The following is a 10,562-nucleotide window of genomic DNA, read 5'->3' as shown; positions in this document are numbered from 1 at the left end:
TAGAAAACCTCATTGAGCCATTCACGTATGAGTACATCACTACAATGCCACCTCAGTACTGATGAAAGGAAAGCATATCCATACAGAGCCATTCGGGCGTAGGCATGCAGTCTCCTGATTTAATCGACGCTCGTGTGTTTCGAACCCGAACATTGCGGGTGGAGTCCAAACCCCCTTACCACCGGGTTACTACCTTGGTGGCTATCAAATACATTTACAAATGGAAATTATGCATCATGATGTGGTTGGGCAACATGGGCTTTGAAGTAGAAATCAAGAATTCAATAAATTAGGCGTCCCATTGGACTGACACCAACAATCAAATTATAAAATGCTGCCAGATTTTGCTGCAACGCATTCATCTATATCTTGATATGATCGCATGGGAAAGGACAAACCAATATATGTATTTTATGAATTAGGGTGATATCGACGTTGTGCTGTCCTTCGTTTTTGAATTTTTATAAATGGTGCTGAATTATTTCCAAGCAAGAACTTTCATCTAAAGCTCTACTTATCCTGCATTGTTGAACACTGAACAGGGTGCGCTCTTCATTGTTTGAATGACATGCCTTATATGATCCTAAGGCCTGGTCATCAACAAACAAAATTTAGGTCAAGAAGCACCTTGTTTGCTAGTTAATTGGATGGAAGAGAACTCTTTATGAAATTAACAAAGGGTCATTAACTAAGTGTGACAAAAAGGATTCCTATGTTGATTTGTTCGTCATCAACTCTTAAGAACTCGGTCAATGATGCATACTCCGCCGAGATATCTAGACCTAGCTTCTTCCGTGTTTGGCTAAACCGGCTAACCATGAATCGATCGAATCAAATTGGGGAATAGAGGGAAAAGCATTGTAATTCTAAGCTAGCATCGGGCACGTGCGATGTGTACATGTGATAACAGATGGACAATTTTGATTTAATCTATAGATAATTTTTATCTCCATCACAAATATACTTATCCACATTGACGACTTGCCTCGTTGGTTCTATTAAATCGAGGTGAGGGAAACACGTCTGGCTATGATCTTCCATAATTCATAGTAGGTATGGATCCAATAGCTTCTCTTATCATTGTTGAACTAATTTTTTTTGTTCTTCTCTTTTGGTGAAATCGACGCAGACCTCATTTTATTAATTTAAAAGAAAGAGTCTATCAGTGCATCAAGATGTATGTGGAGATTAACAACCGAATAGCTTTCCTGTGTCCAATTGAACAAAGTGGATTCTGCCAAAAGACAGGAGGACCATGGGACCATATATTTCATCAGGTGCATTTGGTGACTTAAGTGGGATCTCCGATGTGGTCTTAGATCACTGGTAATCTTTATCTTGGGTCATCTAATAATTTAAGATCATTATTGTTGGTATGCTATGGTGTAGTGATTAAAGATTTTTAGGTTTCCATTTGTAATCTGTTTGATATTCTATAGGGGATCTAAGATCATTCACTTATTATATCAAAATTACCTCCGATATATTTCACAAAAATATATTTATTAATCATATAAAATATATTATTAATAAAAAATTAATATATTTATTTATAGGATAGGGTTTTTTTTTTTTTTTGGCCGTTGGCCGCTCATCGGCGACCATTGCTTTGCCGAGAAGGGTGGGTTGGAGACAGGGGCAGTCGATCAAGATCTGGAATCAAGAGGCAGCAACGCCGGAAAAGGGATGGAGGCACCGGTTATCACAAAAACAGAGCATCCGATTCTTCACAAAAAAATCCGACGATTGTCGGCCGAATTCAAGGCTTTAAGAAGTGAGGAAGAAGGAGGAGAAGATAGATCAAGGCTATCTAGGACCTTGCTTGGTTACCGGCGTCGAATGGCAGCGACAACGGCGTCGATAGCCGCCAGCGTTCGGAGAGAAAAACCAAGGAAATCTCTGGCGAAGATCTCCGTTCAAGCTTATCTCTCCGGAAAGGGAGGACGGGGAGGATGGGGATACCAAAAAGGGTCCTTAATTGTCTCGATCGCGATCGGAATCTGAGCCAGAGTCGGATTCCTTCCTATGAGCACGGGAAGAAGAAAGCTCCCATGGGGAGCCTCTTCCCATCTCCCACGTGCACCAGCGTTATTTTTTTTTTCCTTTTGGGCCATAGCGATTGGGCCGGTCAAGTGGACCGGGCCCAGTTTTCTGGGTTTACACCAAGTTAGTTGGGTTGTTCAATAAATCCAACGAAGTCAAAGTTTGGATGTAAAATTTAATTAGATTTATATACATGAGCTATCACTTGGTGAGTTTGGATTAGGTAGCCTCTTTCCGGCTCAGATCCGAGCTCTTGTGGCTAAACCCTACCCATGCTCTTGAACTGATTTTTTCCTGACTAATTGATTTTTATTGAGCCAACATCATGCTAACACCAACTCCATTTGTCATGTTACAATCTATGAGGATAGATGCAAATCACAAAGCTCGACCTAAATAGATGCACACAACTAAAATAACATGGCTAAAGTCTTGGACCCAACATCATCAGTCAAAATTGCTTTAATTACACAAGGCTCCAAACTTTACCTAGGGAGGGAAATAAGCGGTTAGATCATCCCAATATATACTATTTTGCTAGATTGTCGAGCTAGTTTAATTAAAAATTTTGAACACTCGACTTGAACGAAGTCTATTTGCATCAAAGACTGCTATGGACCCAACCATCAACCTCATTAATTGGATACCAAATTAATTTAAATTTGAGTCGATCAAATCAACATCAAAATTATTTTCCATTTAATTTTCATTCAATTGATGGTTGCTAGATGGGCCGTATTCAATAATAATCATTCGTGGGCTGCATTTTGCCACATCCACTTCCTTCGTGATCCCCACCTCCTTCTTTATATTTACTTTTTAAATTTTTTTGCATATAACTCCTATCAGATTCCAATAAAGTAGGTAAACTCCATGTTCTCATTTGTTAAAACAAAAAAAAAATCTGCAGTCAAAGATAATCAAATTAATTTACCAACGTTGCTTTCTAAATCACGGTCATAAATTATACCATTTTGTTCAACATCAAATAAGATGGCGTTAATTGTTAAAAGAACAACTATATAATCTTTTTTTTTAATGCACAACTATATTCTTAACATTGATATGTGCAACCAGTCCCGATTCTTGGAACAGCAAGAGTAAAATCGGAGGTGTTTTGTGCCAATAATTCATCCTTATTTATTTGTCATGCATTTGTCATTATAATATATATATGTATGCCCAAATAAAAATATACATGCATACATATATATTTCTTTATTCAACTGCTACCTTTCGGTGGGAAACGTGAGAGTTGGCGAAGTCTCACGTGCGACTCCGTCCTCGATCTTTTGACTTGGCTTGGACGGGATGGGGTCGCTGTTTTCCACAGTACGTGTTCACATGATGCCATATGATTGCATGCGCCTTTTGAATGCCCATGGCCTTTCCTTCGAGTACATCCATACCCCCAAACGTGAAGTAGATAATAACATGACATGAGGAAATGCCAATGGCATCCTCGCCGTTTGATGAAATATGATATACTTAGCATGGCTTCTTCTTTTTTTTTTTTTTTTTTTTTTTTTTTTTTTTTTTTTTTTTTTTTTTTTTTTTTTTTTTTTTTGCTAATGGAAAGGGGTAGGGGGGAGGAAGGGACAAGCCCACCCCCGCGTAGCAGCCCCACTGGGCCCCCGCCCCGCCAGGAGAATGTTCGATGCGGGCAGAAATGGCCGTGTGTTGGGCACCCCGACCGGTTTTACTCATACCCTCCCCACCCGTAGGCCCGGCTCAGCTACTCCTCTGAGCTCTGGCTCGAGTCCTACGTGTGAGTACGTCACACCCGGCACCACCCCGGCTACTAGTGGTTCAAGAGCGGTCCTATACCACAAGTCCAAGCAGTGGCCAAAGTAGTAAGCTCCGGTCCACAATTTAATCGTCGCCGCAGCGATTCGAACTTGAGACCTTGTGGTTAGAATTGCTGCCCAGTACCACTAGGCTACCATCTTGGTGGCTAGCATGGCTTCTTTGACAGCCATGGCAAAAGAAAACATGGGTGTCGATCGGATGGCACTTGACGGATTAAGTAAGATTTGTTAAGTGTTAGAAGAATGGTTGCGACAAATCTTTCGTATGGATGAACTTTTGGTAAGGATTTTCAAATCGATACTTGCATGATAAAATTGGTTAAGAATTATGATCAAAACTTGATTTTCCGACTAATTAAATTCTAAATAAATTAATCAAACTAGAATAAAAATATTTTCTTGAAATAGGAGCATATATTTAGCATGATTTAGATTGAAAAAGGTGTGAATACAGTCATTCGAATACATCAAGTGGCTATACCTATAAATAATTAAAACAGGTGATATTAAGCCGATCTCGAAACAAACTTGATTCAACCAGATTTATTTTTATCTAGCATGAACTCTTGCTTACTTTATAAACTACTCCCGGTTATATTTGGCATGACAATGAACCTGTATTCCAAGCTCGAATCCAATTTGATCAAATTGGACCTCATTGCACTTTTAATCAAGACTCCCGGTTTGACCTCTTTGGCACGTGTTTGCACTTAAATTCTTACGACTAAGGTCGGTTGACTAATTACAACTTGAATAGGAGTCTACCAAACCCTAAATCCAAATCAAGCATATCCGGACCTTCAGAAAAAAAAAAAAGCAAAAAAAGCATGTCCGGACAAGGAAGGGGGTCTACCTGTCCTTTCCTCTCCAACGATCCGATCCAGCAGAATGAATGTTCCAAATCCAAGATCTTCGTGCGATTTCCAGCCACCAGCCATCGCACCCATCTTGCCCCCCTCATCACTTATGTCACCGAACGTCTCTGAATCGCAAATCCCCTCCTTGCCCCCTTCCTGAGAAGATCCACCGCGGGAAGGCAGCTCCCACTGGGGAAAAATGGCATTTTTCCTGGTTCCTGGTCTTATCAATGGGGAATGCTGTCTCTGTTGTTCTAGGTGACGCCCTGAAAAGAGACTCATAAAGGGGTATTTTGCTGCCATTCTCCCCCTCTATTCCAATCTCCATGGAAGACAAGTATTGGGCACCTTCTGATCTCAAGCTACCTGGTTTCCTCCTTGGCTGTTATATAAAGAAGACTTCTTTCCAAAAACCCTCCTCCTTGATTTTTTAACTCTCCCTCATCAAACTGCAACCATTCAACACCTAATGCACCTTGACCATTTCCCGTCCTCCAAGCTCATCTCCAAGATCTCTTGTTGCCACCATTTCATCAGCTTGTGATGCTTATGAACCTTTGTCCGTTCCCATCCATAAAAATCCCACCTTTCCCCAATCTCCTTGTATCAAAAGCCATTCCGTTGATTCTGGATGAACAGATCCTTCATGTGTTCAAAAATGTGATCTTGCTGCTGTTGTTATAATTATCATTGTTTCTTCTATCACAACCACAACCTTTCAAGAGCCATATAGAAGTATTAGAGTTAAGAATGTTTGGGCCCCAAGCCCGCAGAGAACTCTCCAATAACGAGTTTCCCCCTAGAAGAATACTCCATTGGAAGCCTTTAACCACCTCCCCTGCCGCCGCCGCCGCCGCCTCCTCCACCGTCAGCTCGGTGGCAAGAAAGGCCAACACCATCACCGTCAAATTTGAGGACCTCTACGGATTCGCCGTCGAGGGGAACATCGACGATGTCAATATGCTGAATGAGGTGAGGGAGAGGGTGAGGCAGCAGGGCAGGGTGTGGTGGGCCCTCGAGGCGAACAAGGGAGCCAATTGGTACCTCCAGCCGCAGATCTCGTCCAACGGCGAGGGGATGTCGGTCGCATCGCTGAAGCTGTCTATTCTCGCCGACACCATCACATTAAAGAAGCTGATAAGGAAGGGGGTACCGCCGGTGCTGAGGCCGAAGGTCTGGCTCTCTGTCTCCGGTGCCGCAAAGAAGCGGTCGACGGTGCCGGAGAGCTACTATGACGATCTCATCTGGGCTACCGAAGGGAAGGTCACGCCTGCCACACGGCAAATCGATCATGTAAGTTATATGTTTGATTGAATTCTTGAGGTGAATTAATACGATATATACCATTATTTTGATCTTGCTTATGGGTACCCGTGAAGGACTTATTTAATTGGCACTTAAAATGGAATTTGATGACGTTTTATATGGATTTTTCTGAGGATTAAATGATGTTTGTAAAAATTCGAATCATAAAGAAGCCTTTTTCCTCTTGACCGACGATGCAGGATGATTGGTCTGTCTCTGTGCTGTTGTGAGGGTAAGATAATTCTTCTTAATCGACATTCTAGGAGCCACCACACCACAGACACAACCCTCACAAAACCTACAGAAATACCCATGACCTTGGGTTAATTGGCAACCTGCATGATATTAGCTCATGGAAAATAAATTTGCAAGATCAATGAAATTAATGCCACAAGTGCAGAATTTTAAAATGGTTCAAAGATAAGTTTCTTGCTAGACCAAAGAAACCAAAGAAAACCATCCTAATTTATGGAGCTTTAAAGTGCAATATGCCAGCAATAGAAGGGAATATATTAGCAAAAGTAGTCGAAGATATTCTCACAATCTATGTCAAAAATGGTCATAATTAATCATATGCACATCATAGTCCTAGCTTGTGGAAATACAAAGATTTGGTACATTCTTTGCTTGATGGATACTAAAGTGGAATTATTAAGCTGTGTGATTTATTTGCTTATAGAAATATGCCAGAATTCACTTACATGCCTATGGTGTGTGGAGAAGATCCTGAATGCAACACAAATGGTTTGTGTCTCTTAAGTTGCTGCATGATGTCAATATAACTTAACATATCAAGTATCAACGATCATGTCCTCTTACATGTAACGATTGTGAGTTCGTCTCCTGCCTAACGGGGAGGTGATGTCAATTGAACTCTAGTAGATCACATTGTCACTAAAGGTGGCCCAAGCCTTCATATTCTTGTCAAAATATATCTTCATTTTTTTGGCTATCAGGGATATGGTGCTAAACCTATTCATCATTTTAGCTGTGTTTTAAAAAGAATTCTTTCTTGTGCAGTTCTTTGCATGGTTATGCCAACAATTTCAATCTTAAGCAAGATGCGGGAATAATGCTTGCCAATAAAAATCTTATATAAAATATATTTCATAAAGAACATTCATGTCTGGTAGCATGCAGTAAATAGTTAAAAAAATAAAGCAGCGCCATGGTGATTACATCATCAGTATCATCTGGTATATATGCAGGATCTTCCGCGAACTTTCCCATGTCATCCTTGGTTGGACACTCCAGAAGGTCAGGCATCTCTTCGACGTGTCCTTGTTGCATATTCTTTTCGAGATTCCAATGTTGGTTATTGCCAGGTAACTCGATCTAGTTCTTTCTCACTTAGGGTTGATGTTGTTATTGTTGTTATTATTTTTTCATTGTTTTTAAACACTGAATTGCAGACCCTTTGCAAAAGCTTTGACTTTAAATAATTTACAGGGTTTAAATTATGTAGCTGCACTGTTGTTGCTAGTAATGAAAACAGAGGAAGATGCATTTTGGATGCTTGCTGTCTTGCTGGAAAATGTATTGGTAAATGATTGCTACACTGATAACCTTTCTGGTTGCCACGTTGAACAAAGGGTGTTCAAAGACCTGCTAGCCAAAAAATGCCCCAGGTTTATGTCATCTTCTTTAACATCAATCTCTACAACTTGTCAATGCTCGTACATTTCTTTTTTTCACTTCTAGAATTATAAAAATGCAGGATAGCTGCTCATCTCGAAGCCATGGAGTTTGATGTCTCTCTTGTAGCCACAGAGTGGTTCCTATGCCTCTTCTCCAAGAGCTTACCTTCAGAGGTTAGATGACTCCACTGCAAATTTCTTTTTTTTTTTTTTGTGGGGGGGGGGGGGTAAAATCTAAAACCAGATAATATGAATAAAGGATTGTCTTGTACCTTGACATGACCATTTTTTCGACATAGGCTCTGTATATTTGTTACTAGTGAGAAATGTTACCTTAATGTTTGAACATGATGAATCCACCTTTTGAAATATAACTTGATATGGGTTGAACTGCATTCTTAGCCATTTGACTTGGAAAGAAAGCTCATGTTTCACGCTCAAATGACCTGATCAAGTTTCTTTTAACCTTATTTTGCCTCACTATTTTCTCCCTAGCAGCAACTATGCTTGACAAAACTGCAGAGCTTCATGAGGCTGGCCTTTTATTAGTGGCTTCATTTAGTATATGCCACTTGGATAATGCAAGATCTAATCGTGCTTTAGTTTGTCATCATTCTGTTGATGTGACATCTAATACTTTTACCTAAAACTCTCTCGATTAATCTCCTTTGAGAATTAACTTATGTTATTTTGGTATTTGTTCCCAGACAACACTGCGGGTCTGGGATGTTTTATTCAATGAGGGAGCAAAGGTTCTGTTTCATGTAGCCCTGGCAATATTTAAGGTATGCTGTCGGAACTGATCTATTGGTTTTATTTACTTCACCATTACAAATATTCTTGTTTCATTGATTTGTGTTGCATAGTAACAAAAAAATGTGGAATTTGTTGCAAGTCTATTTTTATAAAACATAAACACAAATGATGGTAACAGTCACCTATGCCACATTTTCTAAGCTTTAAGAGATAACTGCAGATGAAGGAAGAGGAGTTACTACATGCCCATCAAATTGGTGATGTGATTGATATTTTGCAAACGACCACCCATCATCTATATGACCCCGATGAGCTGCTGAGGGTAAGAAGATTTTCTGAAACATTTCTTTACCTTAGAGAATTGAAAATACAAATCTTTTCAATTAAATAGATATTCAACTGTAGAAGAGCTTTGATACTTCTGTTGAAGGGTTAAGTCCATAATCTTGTGAGTAATGGCAATTCTTTTAACTTAGCGAGCCAGCTTCTGGTATCGGAACTTCGAACTCTTGAACGACATTGATTATGATACCCAATGTCCTAGTGCTTCAACACTATGTACTGAATATCAGTTCAAAGCAGGCAAAATTGGTTTAACTTACTGCAGAGAGGTTCATTGCGAGCCCCGATAATATGGTTCTCATAACACATGGTTGTGAACTTGTGATAAGTGTCAACCCTCTACTTTCTGGCTGGTCATTAGTGGCATAATGCTGTTTCAAGTCAGTTGAGCAAATATAGATCCACTGGTAACGGTAGACCTATTCAATCAATGCAAGTTGAAATTAAGAAACGTGTTGTGTCTAACGGGCTAATAAAGAAGGGCTTGTGCAAGCCACCTAGGTTTCTGCCTCTTTCTTGCATGCGCTGCCTTAGGCCAGCTATTCTGCGCCGACCAGTAGAGGTAAATATCAATTTGACACTTGGTTGTAAGAATCTATTCAGTCCTTCATGGAGCCTTCTTAGCAAGCCCCATTTTGATGGGAAAAGACCTGGATGATGACTGTCGTTCATCAAAAATTATTGATATGTTTAATTCCTGTTCACAAGTAAAATATTTTTGCAAGGGAGATTTCCTTATCCTTGATTAGTCATCCCAACCTCAACTAATGCAACTCGTTTTGGTCTGTGACAGGTTGCTTTTGATAAGATTGGTTCTATGACAACGAACACAATAACAAAGCAAAGAAAAAAGCAGGAAACAGCAGTTATGGCCGAGCTTGACCAAAGACTGAGACGGCTGAATTCTTTGAAGACGGATGAAAAATAATCAGTTTCGATGAGTTCGAAGCCAGAATAGTTCTCTAATCATTGAGAAGGTTGGTGCTCTTTTAGAGAGATGGTGTAAGGCTTGCATCTCTATGAGCTAAAAACTCAATCTGAAAATGTCATGTATGTAACTGGGGTTTGGTTATTCACCAGCCCTATAAGTCTTCTTTGGTCATGTATAAGGATTCTGTTCGTTCTTCGTAATGCAATGAACAGTCGCAAGGTTGTAGCTTCAAGCCTTTATATTTATTTGTTTAAACAGAGAGATTAAGTGTCAAAAACAGAGAAATGATCAATGCAGCCACCAGCCATGGTGCATCGTCTCTGTCGTAGTTGGGAACATTTGCTTCCTGGTAACTGTTCAATAGGTTTAGTGTTAAATCGTCTCTTCCATATTCACTTTGGCTCGTTTCCCTTCTTTGCGGAATGCCATGTCTAAAATGAGTTCAAATCTTAGACATGAAACCTTCAGGGAGTTCTACTTCTCTGCAAGATTTGCTGGTTTTATATTAGCTCGCAGATTTTTCTCTTTGGTGACGAGCTACCAGATCAACAGCCCGCAAAATAGGACAAATTCAGAGTCTTCAACCAGAGACAATTTCGTTCTGCGCTGAAAGCATTTTCGAGCGGTTTGTCTGCCCTCGTATTTGCTCATTTTCAAGTATGTCTTGTTCATGAGAGCTCATTGTCAGACAAGTATCAAATTGGCACAAAATTACAAACAGATTTTTCAAGCTAGCAATGCCGACTAAACATGACCTGCTCATTAAGAAAGAATGCAACTATGTAGGAAACAGAAAAATCATTATTGTATTGATGAAAACTCAGTTGACCTAAACCCTTAGTAGGGGCACTCAAAACCTTCACTTTTCACACCTATGCGTGTT

The 10,562-nt window shown here is 40.0% G+C and overlaps 1 protein-coding gene across 1 annotated transcript; it reads left to right on the top strand.

Annotated features, from left to right (window-relative positions):
- The first annotated feature begins 4,592 nt into the window (after window positions 1–4,592).
- LOC103702322 (uncharacterized) lies at window positions 4,593–9,911 on the top strand. The gene is made up of 7 exons (XM_008784693.6): window positions 4,593–6,001; window positions 7,222–7,338; window positions 7,463–7,641; window positions 7,731–7,824; window positions 8,358–8,435; window positions 8,627–8,728; window positions 9,542–9,911. The coding sequence occupies exons 1-7, from the start codon at window positions 5,459–5,461 to the stop codon at window positions 9,674–9,676; spliced, it is 1,248 nt and encodes a 415-aa protein (XP_008782915.2). The 5' UTR covers window positions 4,593–5,458; the 3' UTR covers window positions 9,677–9,911.
- Window positions 9,912–10,562: the final 651 nt, after the last annotated feature.

Source organism: Phoenix dactylifera, chromosome 11 (genome assembly GCF_051530095.1).
Source record: "Phoenix dactylifera cultivar Ajwa chromosome 11, Ajwa_hap1_PhDact_Kaust_v1.1, whole genome shotgun sequence".
Taxonomy (NCBI): Eukaryota; Viridiplantae; Streptophyta; class Magnoliopsida; order Arecales; family Arecaceae; genus Phoenix; species Phoenix dactylifera.
Note: the sequence above shows the minus strand (reverse complement) of the source record. Positions and strands in the feature narration are given on the sequence as shown.